At 38.0% G+C, this 17,762-nt stretch overlaps 1 protein-coding gene across 4 annotated transcripts in view; it reads right to left on the reverse strand.

Moving 5' to 3' along the window:
• Bank1 (B cell scaffold protein with ankyrin repeats 1) overlaps positions 1–17,762 on the reverse strand; it is a 185,154-nt gene that overhangs the window by 21,077 nt on the left and 146,315 nt on the right. For 3 of the 4 annotated variants that reach the window (XM_048333516.1, XM_048333518.1, XM_048333515.1), the window contains exons 9-10: positions 14,324–14,617; positions 9,728–10,036 (exon numbers count right to left, since the gene is read on the reverse strand). In XM_048333516.1, the coding sequence (XP_048189473.1) occupies positions 9,728–10,036; positions 14,324–14,617 (603 nt within the window). The remainder of the gene's footprint in view (positions 1–9,727; positions 10,037–14,323; positions 14,618–17,762) is intronic. The other variant, XM_048333517.1, reaches the window with a different exon arrangement.

Consider the following 17,762-nt stretch of genomic DNA (forward strand, 5'->3'; position numbering starts at 1 on the left):
CACGATTCCAAGGCAATTATGACAAGTGTCCATGTTGATGACCTTCTGCCTTGTGAAATCTTATTTTTCTGTTGCTACTTGAAATTGGAATTTGAGGCGAAAGGAACGTGAATATATTACTTGTTGCTGTCATTGCTTTTAAACATAAAAAAATTCCATAGAGAAAGATAAACAAATTTTGAGGCTTCAAATAAACCCTGTAAGATACAAATGTCCCAAATAGTACCCCCATTCATTTTAAATATTGGTAGGATGACTTCTGTTAAAAGTTTCTCTGGAATAGAAATGACATTGAATGAGAAAAATTAGCATAGTGTTAAATATTCAAAACATTAAGCAACACAGAACTAGCAGAAGAGCAAAGGAGAAGGCTAAATAGAACAAAATCCCTTGCACAATTTGTCTTTCCAGGCTGCTTTTGCAAGAACATTCATCATGTAAGTCTTATTTGTGATCTACTACAAGCCAAAATGGTCTTCCTTAGGAGATCTGAGAAAGCTTACTTTGGATTATTTTATGAGCTGCCAAGATGATTGCCTGTGTAATAGCACTTTCTTTCTTTCTTTCTTTCTTTCTTTCTTTCTTTCTTTCTTTCTTTCTTTCTTTCTTTCTTTCTTTCTTTCCTTCCTTCCTTCCTTCCTTCCTTCCTTTTTTTTTTTTTTTGGTTAGTCGTAAGGCTTGAACTCTGGGCCTGGGTGCTGTCCCTGAGCTCTTTAGCTCAAGGATAGTGCTCTGCCACTTGAGCCACAGTGCTACTTCCCATTTTCTGGTGGTTAATTGAAAGCTGACAGATTTTTCCTGCCTGGCTGGCTTTGAACCAATATACTCAGATCTCAGCCTCCTGAGTAGCTATGATTACAGGTGTGAGCCACCAATGCCTGGCTGTAATAGCAGGCTTGAGGTTTCAAATAAACCTTGTAAGATGTAGATTATAAGCCACCATCCCCTTGATATTCCATGCCTAGCAGAGATGAAGGATGAAATGTTTAGAACTGCCTACCTACAACTGGTGATTATTCTTGGAACAAGAGGTCCAAGACAAAGGAAAATATGTATATTAAAGTTGTGTTCTGAGCATTCAGGAAATGATAGCTATGTGGATAGATAGATCTAGTGATAGATTGAGTGATAGCAGTGTGCCTTACTCATACACATGTGGCAACCGTTCATGAGATTGTTAACTATATAAGCCAGTGCCGTACTAGGTTCCATATCATCTTCCAGCTTGGTGTATTCACTTAAATAAGAGTACAGCATCCCACTAGGGCCTATGGATGAAAGCAGATAGAGACGAGAGTTCATCAGGAAGAGGAATGGTCCAAGTTGATTCACTGTGGCTCTGTTCTTCCCAATCTATCTCTTATACCTACCCAGTAAAAGACAACTAGGAAAAGACAAAATGAGGTTAGAAACAAAAACAGGACAAATGAGCACTTTGTCTAACCACAGATGCAGGGAACAGAATGTTCCGATCCTGAAACTCACCCTACTGATGAATTGGAAACTCCTTTAAAAATTGCTCAAGAGAGATGGATGCTCAACTCAGCTCAAAAACCACCATTCCATTGTGCCAGCAGTAGTTATAGACGACTCATTTAAGCCCATTTATTAAATAGAGGTTACCCTATGTGAACAGTAACACTGAAGGTGTGGCGTGGAGTAGACTGTCACAGAAGCTACTGCACACACAGTCATTTACTCTGTGTGCGTGTGTGTGTGTGTGTGTGTGTGTGTGTGTGTAGTCATGTGACATATAGACAAGAGTGGTAGCATTTTATTCTCTGGACATGGACAACAGCCAGTTTCCCAGAGGAGGAAAGCACATCTCTTCGTGGGGGACATTCACTACAATGATGGTATCCCCCAAATGCTTGTTTCCTGAGAAGAAAAACATTAATTTTCTTTCCCATTCTGAACAGACATATTGATTTAATAGACATGTGCCAATCAAAGATATTCTGCTCAAACAGGAAATCTCACTATTAATTATTTTCTCTACATCTAAGCAACTTCTTTTTTTTGCCAAAATAGGAAAAAAAACTCTTTTTATTTGCATATATGCTCTTTTTCATGTGGATAAGTACATTTCTATTTTAGATCTGTTTCTTATCCAGGAAGTTGGTACATTCTGAAGGAAGGCAGTTAGCAGGTAGAATTCTATCTATTGATAGCTTGAGGTTATTGGCTGAGTTTATTAGTCAAACTTTTATTCACCTGTGGCCAGGTGCGTTTTCCTCTTGTTACCAGGCAAGTAGCATATATTAAGCATCAACTGTTTATATGGTAATATGGTTCATTTTTGTTTTCATCCACTTGTATTCAATAGGATACATGTGCTACATGTGTAGACATTGCTCTAGTAACATCTCGAGTCATTTTCATTTTGTTTTTCAAAGACAGATAAGTTGGGAAATAAGCTGAGACACTGTAATACTGAATTTAACTTCTGGTCTCATACTTCATGTTTTCCACAAAGAACTTTCCAACCATTTTTCCCCTTTGTAACCAGGAAACGATCTTCTAAAGCATAGCAATGAGACCTTGATTTGTATTCGGATGTGTTTCACACATTAAAAGATCTGCTTTCTGATTATAATCACTTTGGACAACCACTACAAATAAATTCTTTTTTTTTTTTTTGTCAGTTGTGGGGCTTGAACTCAGGGCCTGGGAGCTATTGCTGAGCTCTTCAGCCCAAGGCTAACGAGCTACCACTTTGTACCACAGAGCCATTTCCAATTTTCTGGTGGTTAATCAGACATAAGAGTCTCATGGACTTTCCTGCCCGGGCTGGCTTTGAATCACAATCCTCAGATCTCAGCCTCCTAAGTAGCTAGGATTATAGGCATGGGCCATTGACACCTGGATCTACAAATGAATTCTTAGCTGGGTGAAAGTGGTGAGTTCATGCCTAGAATCCTAGCTGCTCGGGAGACTAAGACTGAAGGATTGTGATTCACAGGCAGCCCAGGAAAAAAAAAATCTATCAGACTTCATCCATCTCCAACTAACCAGCAAAACTTTGGAATGGAGGTGTGTCTCAAATGGTAGAGCTCCTGTCACATACCAGCAAGCCAAGGAGAGAGCAAGGCCTTGAGTTCAATACCTGATATTAGCTCACTGCTCCACTCTTCCCAAACCCAACAAACCAGTGTTGATATTAAGACTCAATAAGATTCAACCCATAGTGAGGCAGATTAAAAACTCCAAAAGGACAGGAAGATGCCATTTTTTTTTCTAGATAGTTGTTAGTACTGGTAGCTAGGAAATACTTTGAGAAAATCATGCAGTATGCTATATTTGCATATGGCCACATGGCAAGAGGAAGACTAACTGGGGAGATAACACAGGTGTACCTTAACTCTTTGCCTTGGGATACTTTCTGTCCTGGTACCTATCATCCCCTGGATAGTATGTTATGCTGGCCAATGAGCATATGTAATCTTATGAAACCCCAATGAAGCAGTTATTGACAAGCTTCAAATAGTACAAAAAACCAAAGTGAACCGAGATCATATGGCTTGCACACACGACACCACCTTCAGTGACAAAGCCATAAGTCAAATTCAGTTCCATCTGTCTTCATCTTTAGGAATTTCACTACATCTGTGGCTCTCCTTGGTAGGAGACACCTCTCATTGCCCTGACTCCACAGAGCATCTTAGTTCTTAGTTGTCTTCTTATTTCCCCCCTCCCCACCCCCCAGTCCTGGGGCTTGAACTCAGGGCCTGAGCACTGCCCCTGGCTTCTTATTTGCTCAAGGCTACCACTCTACCTCTTGAGCCAAAGTGCCACTTCTGGCTTTTTCTGTTTATGTACTGAGGAATCGAACCCAGGGCTCTGTGCGTTCTAGGCAAACACTCTACCACTAAGCCACATTCCCAGCCCAGCATCTTAGTTGTCTTAGAATTTAAACACACACACACACACACACACACACACACACACACACACACACACACACACATTAAAAGATCTGGTAGAAAATATTGTGAATTTAAGAAATCTAAAATGAGAAAATAAATAAAGAGAGCATGGGTTGGCTGCCTGAGAAATACCTTCTCTAAAGAATTCAAATGTTGATTTGGAAATAATCTACATAAGAGAATAACAGAGATCCTAATGATATGTGAGTCTGGGTAGGTTTCTTTTCTTTTCTTTTCTTTTTTCAGGGGGAGGAGTTGGTGGTACTGAGGTTTGAATCCAGGGCTTTTTCTTTGTACTTTCAAGGCAGGTGCTTTAACACTTGAACAATGTCGCCCTTCATTTTAGCTTTAGATATTTTAGGGGGTGGGGGTGTTGGGCCCAATCCTCCTACCTACCACATTCTAATGTTGCTCTGGAAAAGTGTGTACCACTACACACTAGCTGCAGTTGTAGGTGTGAGTCATGATACCTGGTACTGAGTGGATAATTTTGAAATCCTGGCTCGTAAGTTGTATGATATTTAGCTGTGTTCTTGACTTCTATCTATTAGGTGTCACTAACATTTCCCTAATTGTAACAGTTAAAATATCTCTAGATATTACCATGTCTTTTCAGAGTTATAGTCCCACTACCTTGAACGACTGCTTTAGGTCAATATAATTGCTCATTAAAGAAGTCTTTTACAAGCCAGGCACTGTGGCTCTTGCCTGTAGTCCTATGAGGAGGCTGAGTTCTGAAGATTGTGATTTGAAGCCAGCTGGGCAGGAAAGTCCATGGTGAGATTTATCTCCAATTAACCACCAGAAAACCAGAAGTGGTGCCATGGCTCCAAGTGGTAGAGTGTGAGCCTTGAGCAAAAAACCTCAAGGAAAGCACCCAGGCCCAGAGTTTAAGCCCCAGGACCGGGAAAAAAGTATTTTACAGAGTGTTCAACAATATAAAATATTGAAGAGGAGGGGAGGGAGCAAATACACTACACAGATGAGTGAAAAAATCTGAGTGCTTGATAATATTTGCACTCATTTTTCTCACATAACCTGTCCTTTGACACTGATTCCCGCCGTAGTTTACTGATTGTTTCCTACTTTAATATCAAGCCATTGACTCCTTAGAAGATGAAACTGATTAAGTTTGTCATTATTTTGCCACCATTTTACCAGATGCTCTGACAGTCCTTCAGGGGCTGCATTTAGAGTGTCTATGACTAAACCAGGGCATCACCATGTTCTGTGAGAAGGGAAGAAAGAGAAATTCAGAACATGTGAGTTCAACAATCAGTGCTCCCCTACCATGACCAGTAAACTGTGCAGGCACAGCTGGTGATGGTTTCTTTGCACAGTTGTGCCAGCACTGTATCCAGGAAAGGAGAGGCAAAGAGTCACCAGGGAAGGGAGGAACTTTAGGTTTACAAATACAAAATATACATGTCACTCTGTTCTGAAAGCACCTACGATATACATACTATATCCTGCAGATAAATGGCTTGAATAAGGTCGCCGAGGTTCAAGTTGGACCTATGGCATTTGATCTAAGACCTCCTTTAATCCACTTGACTATATGAGTTTACTAATGAGGGCAGAGACCATTCTATGCAGTCACATTTACAATGAAGTGGATTAATTTTCCCAAGAATGTCTACAAGGTCTTCCCCCTTTTTAAATTATCTGTTGGTATTTCAATTGCCTTGTGTGTGGTCCGTTTCAAGTACAGGTGAATTGAGAGTGAGAAATGTTCTGATACCGAGAGTTATACTTGACATTCTGGGGTCCTGGACATGAAGTAGCTCTTCAAAATGTCATATACAACTTGGCTGCATTGCAAAATGCCAAGGGCAACTCAGTAGCAATTGTAAATGGAAAGAGAAATTATATTTTACCCCTAATCAGCCACATGGACTCTGAGGAAGTATCTTTGTTCAATTAATTGTATGAAGATGAAGTGGAAAATTATTCACTGATATTGAAAGATTTTCCCCAACAGGCATTCAGCTCTTTGCATGATTTATGGATATAATTTCACTCATCATCTATCTATACTATGACAAGTGCCCATTTTCTTTCCTTGAATTGTCTTAAATCAAGAACTCTGTCACTAAAGCAAACTGTACATCCATGTTAATTTAACTATAGTTTTGCTGCTTAATGAATCTGATCTTTTCCGATGCAACAGGGAGAGGAAAGTAAGGAGAAAATTCCAAAACTTTTCTTTTAACCCAAACGAATTATTCTTCTTGTGATGGTCAATGTAAGATCAGGTTTCATACAACTGAAATGGGATAACGAATCAGATACAGATCTTTTTAATACAGCAGACCAACATGTATTGGCTTTACATTAGTTCCATTTCAGTGGGGACCTTCTCTCTCATATATCATACTTTGTAAGAACAGTTAGAAAAACCTAGCTATGTGTGAGTTTCTTATGGTTTTGTTCTATTCTGTTTGAGCGCTGTCCTTCAAATGAACAATGTTTCCAGTGTTTGCAACTGGAGGGATGTTGGCAATAATAGGTTGATGTATGCTTCTGCTCATTCTCCAGTGTGATCTCGAAGTCCTCTCTTTTAGCCCTGTTGTGGTGGGACTTCTGTTATTTGCTCTTCTAGTTAGGACTCATGAAATATTCATTGTTCCTACTATAATTCAGCACACTTAGCTTGGCACCAAAGAATACTGATGGGAACACATGAAGGTGGTCTTTTCCTTTACCGTTGTTTTTTTTTTTTTTATGGGGAGGGGGCTATTCCTGGAGTTTGCACGCAGAGGTTCATACTTGATCAGCGGGTACTCTACTGTTTGATCTCATGCCTCCAGCTCATGTTGCTCTCTATTGCTTTTTATCTAAGAACTTACTTTGTACCAGGGCTGGCCTAGACCATAATCTGCCTACTTATGCTTCTTACAATAGCTGGAAGGACAGGCATACAACACCACTCTCAGACTTTTCTGTTGTCTTCATGATTTGTAAGGATTAGAAGAAGGAAATAAATACTGCTGCTTTTGGTATCATGGGCACAGGCCTTGGGGACAGACTGATTTGGACCCAAAGTCGGCTTCTTTCTCTCTCTGAAACTCACTAATCATCAGTTCCCTATCTCTGAAATGACACCCTCAATGTCAGCCATCCATGATTGTGGCACAAATTAGAAATGATCACAAAAGCTGCCTGATAAGAAGAGTGGTTTTAGCTAACTTGTCCTATTGGAGGACCCATCTTCTATCTCTGCTTCACTTTAGTTCTATTATCTATTTTCCTAAATTTCTCACCAAATTGGAGTTCAAGAAACATGCTACTTCCCAGGTATTTTATCTATAATAGTTAGTTTGTTGAAGTCAAGCTTTGTCTATATACTGAGAAGGGACTAATTGGAATTGTCACTAATTTAATGTAATGAACACAAACTAAACACTAAACACTGCAATGAGCATTTGCTATTGTGACCTCATTTAAAGGCTATAAATCTATAAGGTAGATATTGTAACTCTATGCATAGTTTCCTATTAGGAAATAAAATCTCAGCTGTATGAAGTTATTTTGCTCAGGTGTTATCAGCTGGACTTCAATATAAATCTTTCTGTAAAGCTGATACTATTCGTCTGTCTCTTTGGTCCCCTTTTGCCTGGTTTCTTGCCAGTAGTTTGTTTGTTTTTTTAGTCTCTGAAGTGGTAAACTGAGATTCTGTACCTTGTAGTCTTCTCCCACCCCAATGAGGCATCTTTCTCTCCTGGCTATGTTATACTATGAATTTGCCAACATTTTGCTACCCTTCTGTGTTCTAGCAAGAATCAGGGCAAACTGATCTTCTTCTAATTCAGTGGATTCCTGGGAAATGTTTGCAATTCTGTTTAATAGCTGAGCTGTGGGCTGGGAGACAAAAGGAAAGAACATCAGTAAAGAATTGCCTGATGTGGGCCATCTCCTTCTAGTGCCAAACAATGCAAAAATGTAGGCCAGAACTTAGATCTCAGTGAAAGAGAAAAGGAAAAGGCTCTTGGTCACCTCATATATTCCAAGTCTCACTACCAATTGAGGGTGAGTAACAAATAGCATAATTATTTTATTTATTTAATGGTAATAATATTTTTCACTGATTTCCATTTCCAGTAAAACAAAAGGCATGTGAGCAAATTAGAATGCATCAAAGTAAAGGCAGAAGGGGTAAGACATAAGAGCCAAGTTGCTATGGTTTGCAGGAGTGACACACTGGACAGGAAATAGGAGGAATGAGATGAATCTGTTCCTTCTGAAAGATTACATTTCCATTTTCTTTTACTCTTCATCTAAGAGTGCGGGAAACTAGTTGTATAAGTGTAGAACTGTATGTGGATCAAATTCCAGAAAAATTGAGATGCATAGCAGGCTGAGGCAACATAGCTAGCATTTTGGAGTCCCATGCTGACAAAGCTGGTTCATTCCAGGCAGACTACCATGTGGCACTAGCAAATAGGGATTCCACTGGGAATTTTGGAGCTTCATTCTTCCACATGAAAGCCAAGAAAAGCCTAGTTGATGGATATGTCAAGCCTTACAGTCAGAACAAACAAATAACAACAAAGATTGACCACATTAGCAAGAGCTTAGCAGCAAAGCAAGATCTAGGCAAAACAAACAAGCAAACAAACAAACAAACAAAACCCCAAACCAAAAACACAAAACCAGAAACAAAAACAAAGTGAAACAGAAACAGTGATAAAATTTTTGAATGATCCTTTTCTCCATCCTCCCAAAGAGAAACATACCTTATAAAAACAAACAAACACAAAGAACAAGAAAGAAATCTTGGGGGGAAACCCCCAAAGGTCACACTTTCAATAAGAAGATGGGAAGATAAAACCCTAAAGCAAAATAACACGATATGGGAATTGATAACATAATATGGAAGTTGTGGAATCAAGAATCTCATTGGGGACTGGAGTACAGACAGTGATGCATCTATTAAAAAATGACTAGACTATCACCAAGTTTGCACATTGAGTTATGCCTACTTTCTGTCTATGAGTATTTTGAATTTAGCAGCTTCATTTGACGAGATGGAATGAATCTGGTAATCTAGTAAGGGCCTAGAAATCCCAGTGATTTTTATTCTAGAATTTCTCAATTAAATTTATTGCTTAGCTTCATGATCTAGAGAAGAGTTCTCATTCACATTTTATTTTTGTAGAAACATTTATGAGTTTGTTATCATTTACCATCATCCTAGTAGAACACTGCTGAGTAAATATGTTGTTCATTGATAAGCAGAATATATAGATACTCTGAATACGTTCTGCTTAGAGAAGACAATGGCTTCCCTTGAGCACTATAAGCACAGAGGAGTGTAAAGTCTCTCAGGTTAATTCGTAGTTCATATTTAAATGATCATGTTCACCTTCCTTTTTGTAGAAGTATGGAATTCGTTGAAATAGATTTTAGGTATGTATGCCCTGGTCATGTTCCTTAGATAGTTTAAAAATATTCTTTTAAATTAAAAAAATATAGTATAACCCAATCTTTAATTTTATTTCTTTATTTAACATGTTCTAAAATTTTTAAAAAGTTCCAGTGTAATTTGAAAAGACATTTTTAGTTTCTGGAATTTTAGAGCACTACCACATCTCCCCACTTCTGCCTCCACAAAAGGACCAGTAATAATAATAATAATAATCCACAAACAGCAATATAATATTACCTTGAACTAGAAGACAGTGAAGGAAAGGGAGACATTTTCTAAAAAGAAATGTACTCATTGCCTGATTTATAAAATGGTAACCCCTCTGTACATCAACTTTACAATAACAATAAAAATATTGAATTAAGAATATTACCTTGAGCGATGTAAGGTGTTTTCTCTTCTTTCGGAAGGATATTTATAGGTCGGGGTGTGGGAGCAGGAGGTCTGTTCCTAATGAAAGACCGACTTGCAGTTTTCTTTTTTATACTCATATTGGCCAATATCATGTCATACTCATTGTCATCAATCTCAGCAAATGTGTATGGATCTTCATGCTCCTCCTGCTCCTTTTCATCCTCTTCCTTTTCTTCTCCTTTTGGCTCATCGCTTGGGTCTTGTCTTAGGTTGAATGGATCACTCCAAATTTCACTTCTTTCCATTTGGTCTTCCACCATTTTCCCTGCTTATGAAATATTTAGATTGTACTTACTTTTCTCTTAAAATGTAATATTCTTGGTGTCTACTTGTCTTTCTTGTGAGTTCCCCAAAGTAACTTAAACAAACATCCTAGGAAGTAATGTAAGAGGTCTTATCTCTGGAAGAATACTTATAAACTACCCACAATTCCAAATAGAAAAATGATCTGTGTAATGTGCTAACTTCATTTTCTATAGTTTATAATGGTTATTTGCTTAACAAACATTCAGGCATGGATTTCTTTGACAACATTAGTATTTTCCACATTATGTACATATTTAATATCAGGAAATTGAATTATAAATTTAATCCAAACTTCAAATGCATTGGAGTTGTTTTCAAACATAATACTTTTAGACGTTTTATTTATTCAAAATCATTTTAACTTTCATATTTCTTATAGTGTTGTTGGCCTAAGAATCAATTTCTCTTCAGATGACAGGTTGAATAGCCAAAGGTACTATTATTTGCTTTCCTAGCAGCTGTTTTCTGGCTATGACAAACTGACCTTCAATAAATGCCAATGAGAACTTTCAAGGATACTGAAAGTGAGGTTCCTGATGTAAAAGACAGCATATAACACTGGCTTGAAGATTAATTCATTTGAAAAAATACAATTTCAGCCTTCGCTGTCTTTTATGCTTTCACATGTGGTAAAATCTCTACATGTTTTTATAGTAATATGTATTTAATATATACTTTTTAAAATATTTTAATAGTGTGTAGAAGACAAAATATATGAAATGTTTTGAATAATGAGTGAATTAGAAAGATCACTGATCATCCATGACAGAGATTTTTGTTTGCTTCTCATTTATTTCCAATTTGCCTTTATTTGACTAGTTAGAATCTTAAAAAAAATAATACTCACTCTGTTTGCAGATGAGATTTCAGTGGAAAACCTTATAAGCTAAGAGAAATACAAATAATAAGGCAGAGTAAAAGAATATTTTTATAAGAAGATTTAACGATTGTTTTGGGTAAGCCTACGAGGAAAGGTAATCTTCCAATATTCTTTCAGGCAGTTGAACCCAAGAAGCATTAATTATGTTTGTACCTAGCATGAACTTCAAAATCAACATGACTTGCCTTGCCCCATGTATCATGTGGCTTTGAGACTTTGGCTTCGTGACTTCTGTTTCTCTGACAGCCTCCTGGGTGAAACTCGATTAAGTGTGTGGGAAATGCTTTCACAGTGCTTCATTTTTAGCAAAATGTGTCAACCACCTCACTTTTATGAGCCCATTTCCTGAGCTGTTAGCTCTCTCTCCATTCCCACCCACCACTCTTCCCAACTCTTTCCAAAGTCGTGGCACCAAAAATCGTACATTTTACTTTTTATTTTCCAAAGTATCTGATGATACTTTTCATTGAACAGTAAAAAGAAATGAGCTATACCATTTAAACAATTCAATAAAACAATTAAATTCTGTTAATTCCACCTTTTGAAACAACAGAGGAAAGAATTAGCAGAAAAGAGACAAACAGCAAAACTGTAGAAAAGTTCATCCTAGGTGTATTTTTCACCTTCGAATTACAACCTATAGGGTCAGGGGTCTGAACCAAAGTCTCAGTCTCAGTGAACTAAGTTCTTTGAGTTATGATCACAAAGATGTTGTGAAAATTGAAAGATAATGTGTCCTTTTTTATAAAGTTTTGCATATGCTCTTGGGATCCCCATTAGTAATTTCTCTAATAATTATGTCTATGTGTTTATCTTTAGGAATGCTACACCCAAGGAAAAGGGTAGATGGCCTCTCTTTTCAGTATTTGGGGGCAGACAGAATGTACTCTGAAGAAGCAATTCTTAAAGCAATGACACGTCCAAGCAAAAGAACCCATACAAAGTCCCTGGCAAAAAAAATTAATGGCAGCTGCCAGCTTAAAGATGGATGCTTTCTTTCCCATTTACTTCCAATAGCAGCTCTATGAAAAGCTGTGTTGAAAACACCACCACAGGGCTGGGGATATAGCCTAGTGGCAAGAGTGCCTGCCTCGGATACACGAGGCCCTAGGTTCGATTCCCCAGCACCACATATACAGAAAACGGCCAGAAGCGGCGCTGTGGCTCAAGTGGCAGAGTGCTAGCCTTGAGCGGGAAGAAGCCAGGGACAGTGCTCAGGCCCTGAGTCCAAGGCCCAGGACTGGCCAAAAAAAAAAATAACAAAAAACAAAAAAGAAAAAAAGAAAACACCACCACATATAAAGTGCATAACTATAGTCTTTAAATAAAAGCTATGAGTCCTTCATTTTATTTTCTATTTTCTGTTTGGTAGGAGATAGAGTAGCCAGCTTACATTTCTTTCTTTTTTTTTTTTTTTTTTTTGGCCAGTCCTGGGCCTTGGACTCAGGGCCTGAGCGCTGTCCCTGGCCTCTTCTTGCTCAAGGCTAGCACTCTGCCACTTGAGCCACAGCGCCTCCTCTGGCCATTTTCCATATATGTGGTGCTGGGGAATCGAACTGAGAGCTTTATGTGTAGGAGGCAAGCACTCTTGCCACTAGGCCATATTCCCAGCCCTCAGCTTACATTTCTGATCATAGGCACCTGGTGAGATCTAGGGAGAAAGAAGTTCTAAATTACCTAAGCAACAAATAATGTATATGAATTTACATTAAGGAAATACAACTTGATGCTATCTACTCTGAGAGAGTTCACTTAAAAATAGACTTCATTGCCTTTTCCAAAAGTTATTTTTGATAATTGAGCAACATTATTTAAACATATAAAATTAGAAAAATATGCCATTTTATTGTCCTTTTACTGCTAACCTATGTTTCCTTTCTCACACAGATTTTCCTGTGTCCTCTTCATGACTGCCACTCAAAGGTCCATGAGAGCTTGACACATGACACATAGTAGGTAAGCAAGGAATGCCTGCTGGTGAGTGAATCAGAGCAGAGTCCACCAGGCTTTGGCACTTCCCAATTAATAACATATCACAGGTGCAGAACTTCAGAACTTGTATATACAAAGGTTATGCTGATCAACTCGAGCAGTTCCCAAGATAGAGCATTGAAGGACATCAATGCTAAATGACACGGCTTCAAAATTCCCCTCAGCAACAGTGTTTGCATACGTTATAGCTGTCTGGGATCCTGCAACTAAACTACAGCGATAAAGTGTGCACTGATGATGGGTGTTTTTCTATTATCAATTTTTTGTAAGAACATTGGAAAGTAAGTATAAAATAATGTTGAATGCAGTAGAAGAGAATTGGTGACTTAAGACTGAAGCTGGTGCTGGAAGTTTTCAGGCTGCGGAATACTCCAAGCAGAAAAGTCCTACAGGGGTTCTGCTCTTTATGATCTCCCAAAGGAGGAAAGAGAATGTCCCCAACCCCCGCTCTCCCATCCCAGTTCTGCATCTGAGAACAAATTCCATAACAGTGAAGTTAACCGTTCTGCCACTTTGGCAGACTTTAGACTTTGATCTCAGGGCACTCCATGATAAGCCCACTACCATTTCCTACAGTTACTATGTAAAAAGAAGGCCTAAGATTCTTTGCAAATCATCTGTAAATCATTGTAAACCATTGGCCTTTCCCCTTTGCCAGAAGACTACTATGATCTTTGAAATCTGATGCTGTTTACTACAAGATGCCTGACATTTGTAGTGAGACTGTTCCAGAAGGAAGGAAAAAAGAAGAGGGGGGGGGCAGAGGAGGGAAAAATGGATGAGGAGGAAGTGGAAAAAAGAAACAAGGGAGAAATGAATGAAGGGTGAAATGAAGGAAAGAAAACAGGAAGGATGAAAAATAGAAGGAACGGAGGGAAGAAGGAAAGAAAAGAGGGAGAGGATAGAAAGAAAGAAGAAAGGAAGAAAAGAAAGGCTGGAAGGAAAGAAGGAAACAAGAAAGGAAAGAAGGAGGAAAGGAGAGAGGGAGGAAGAAAGGAAGGGGGGATGGAGGAGGGAAGATGGTAGGCATCTCTTTTTTTCCTTAGACTGGATAATAAACAGGAAAATCAACCTTGGTTTGAGAAGCTAATCTTTTCATGGATTCAGTACCACACTGTATGCAATGCAAGCCCATCAAATCCTGTTTTATGAATTATATATTTATCTTTAGTTGTTAAAAAGGGTTACCATTTGCCATGTCAGTTTGTAAGCACAATGTATCATGACTGATATCAACCTTTTCATTATTCTTTCCTATCCCTCCCAACCCAATCAAGCCCTCATTCAATTTTCCTAGTTTCTTAGTTTAAATATTGAATGTTATGACTGCATTTCCACCCCCCCTTCCTGTTTTTGTTCTTTTGGCATTACACATACCCTGTATCTTGAAGTGAGGTCTTTCTAGTTGGGTGGCAGGAGATAGAAGTCTTGGTGGGGGTGGAGGTGGTCTGCAGCAGGTGAGTGACTGTTGAGGGTTTTTCTCTAGATCAATTCCAGGAATGAACACATATAAGTCATCATACTGGTTCTCAGAACTTTGGGTGTCCACCTCTGGCAGGTTGTGCTTTGTTTCTGCAGCTGATTCCTTCTCCTTCCCGTCCCTGGCCCTCTCAGATGCAGTTGGCCTATGGGCCTTCCTGCTCTCATGATGCAATGCTGGATTCTGTGTGGCTATAAAGAATGAAGATTGTACTGTTTCATCGGAGCACCCCATCCATAGGCATTTCATATTTTATAATTTTTTTTTTACAGAGCTAATAGTCCAGCTAATGCTGCTATGGCTCAATGTAGAGGAAAACTGTCAACAACATAACTTTTACTGACTTCCTTTTTGGAAATTTAAAGCATTTACCCAATGAGCTTTATTGTAGTCTTGTTATATCAGTAGATGATACACACAGATATAATGATATTTTGATTTGGTAGAGTTTATCATTGAGCAGATGAATATTCTTGACAGATTTATCAATTTTTATTTAAAAACACTATACTGTAATTAACTTGTTGAAATAAGTAAGTGATTGAAAGGTTAAAAAAAGGGAGAAGTCTCAACTGGCTTATGAATAATAAATACAAATAAATCTTTGACCTTAGTTAACTTAATATATTGATTATTTCTATCATATTAATTTTTATTATAATTGTATACTTTTTATAATTTACTATAAGTTGTTAAGATATTTTATTACTAATTTGAAAATATTAGTCAATAATTAATATTTTTGATGAGAGGGCATTCAAATAAAATGCATACTATCCTGAAATTTGATCAAATACCCTCCACCCATAGAACCATGCTGCAATTTATTTTAATATTATATACAAAATGCCCTTTTCTCAGGAGAAAACAAAAGCTTCCGAATATGACAATTTGAAATCTGCAAATATTTACCAAATATTATTTTTTCTGTGCATAATTTTTTTTCTCATTTCTTTATTGTCAAAGTAATGTACAGAGGGGTTACAGTTTCATACATAAGGCAGGGAGGACATTTCTTCTTTAAAAGAATTTTTCTCTAAAAGAAGGATAAAAAAATTTTCTGGTAACTAGAATGTGCCTAGAAATCTACATGTAAACACACTTGATGATAAAAGACAAAAATGTACTTGAATATAATACATTTTACAGGACTGTAGACATTCACACAATGAGACCAGAGGAAAATATTCTTAGGAGAAGATCACAAGGGCTCCATTGCTACATGCATATGATCATATACAATGGTATTTATCAACGTGAACTCCAAGAAATGGAAACAGGAGGTTTTCTGTTATTTTTTCTCCTTTGTCACTGTTTTTGTGTTCTGTACCTTTTGCCTTGCTTATAAGTTTATCTCTTTGGGGGAGGGTAGGGAGGAGAACAGAAATGGTTGGATAAAGGGTGAATAAATGCAGCAGTGGTACTCACTAGACAATATGTTGAAAATGAACTATACAACTGTGGGGGGGGTTCAGGAGGGAGAAACTAGGAGAAAAGGGAAGAGGCAACACTGTTAAAAAGAAACGGATGAACTCATTACTTAACTTATGTAACTGTTACCACTTTGCACATCACTTTATAATGACCTTTAAAAATAAGTGAATATGTTAAAAAAAAATAAGGTAGACTTTTGGACCTTCAAGCCAAGTTTGGAACCTCCATAATGGAATATGAGAATTATTGTTTTAAATACTTGTTTTAGGTAAAAAGCATAGTTTAAAAAACCAAATAGCAGAGTAGAGAGAAAAAGGATTTTTTTAATGTAGGGTTGTATTGTAGAAATTTTTCAGCACTAGGAGAAAAATTTTAATTCAGTACCAGATGTGAATGAAGAGTCTTTACAAGAAGCTCATTTTTGAGTGATATCTCCATGCAGATTTCATTCATTTTTCCTTTCCTAGCACCAGAACACTAAGCCTGAAACAATGTATTCCCTAGAAACATTAACTGAGATGATGAAATGACTAGAAAGAAATGGATGCTTGGGCAAGTAAAGGAAATTCACTCTTTTTGTCTGGGCAAATCAGTCATCAACTCAGAATTACATTTATGCTACAGTAAATTACTCAGAGCCACACTTTTGCTTATACATCCACTGTTTCTTGACACTAATGAGGCAACAATGTTTCCCTGGTATATGTCAAATGTGCCTACACCTGGAGTTCAGCTCTGGAAAATTGGATTTAGTAAGCTCATGCTTCATTAGTAAGAGTGAAGCCAGTGGGAATCTTCTCACTTAGGAGCCTCCATTCTTGACCATGTCTCCCACGGAAGTCTGAAGGCTGAGCCTGGAAATGTAGTTTTGCCTTTTTTTTTTTCTTTTTTTTTTTTTTTTTTTTGGCCAGTCCTGGGCCTTGGACTCAGGGCCTGAGCACTGTCCCTGGCTTCTTCCTGCTCAAGGCTAGCACTCTGCCACTTGAGCCACAGCGCCACTTCTGGCCATTTTCTGTATATGTGGTGCTGGGGAATCGAACCTAGGGCCTCGTGTATCCGAGGCAGGCACTCTTGCCACTAGGCTATATCCCCAGCCCAAATGTAGTTTTATCATTGTGAGAGTTCTCAATTTCAAACTGCAGGCAAGAGAATTAGCTTTGGAAATAAATGAGATAAATTCTCCTATTATACAAAGTTCTTCTGGAGATTAGATATCATGACAAATATAAGGTAAGTATCATTTGGGGGCCTTGATTATTACCTTTAATATCATTATAGTGTTCAAATATGTAAGCTTGAAAGTTGTGAATTTATTATTTAGTTCATGTGCTGTAATGTTTGAAGGAGTTGATTGATTGTGCCAACGTATGGAATATACAAAGTAAAATTGAGAACCTATTGGGTGATCTAAAGAAGAGTGATTACTTCCTTCATGATAGAATGGCAACTACTATCCTAGGCTTTCTTAATAGCTCTTTACTACTGGCATTTTGGACTGAGGAACTGTCTGTTATATTGTAGGATGTTTGGTAGCATTCTCGGTGTCTCTATTTAATAAAGACCAGTAGTGAACCTCTCTCTCCAGGTCATAATGACAGAAAATCTTTGTTCATTGCCAAGCTGGAAATGAATAGGCTTCCACTGAGAACTACTGTACAATTGGAATAAACCTCTTTAGAGCTAAACAGCAAAAAAATGAATGAGAAATGGTGGGTTTTTGTTTTGTTTTGTTTTTGCCAGTCCTGGCCCTTGGACTCAGGGCCTGAGCACTGTCCCTGGCTTCCTTTTGCTCAAGGCTAGTACTCTGCCACTTGAGCTACAGCGCCACTTCTGGCCATTTTCTATATATGTGGTACTTGGGAATCGAACCCAGGGCTTCATGTATATGAAGCAAGCACTCTT

This window comes from Perognathus longimembris, chromosome 24 (genome assembly GCF_023159225.1).
Source record: "Perognathus longimembris pacificus isolate PPM17 chromosome 24, ASM2315922v1, whole genome shotgun sequence".
Taxonomy (NCBI): domain Eukaryota; kingdom Metazoa; phylum Chordata; class Mammalia; order Rodentia; family Heteromyidae; genus Perognathus; species Perognathus longimembris.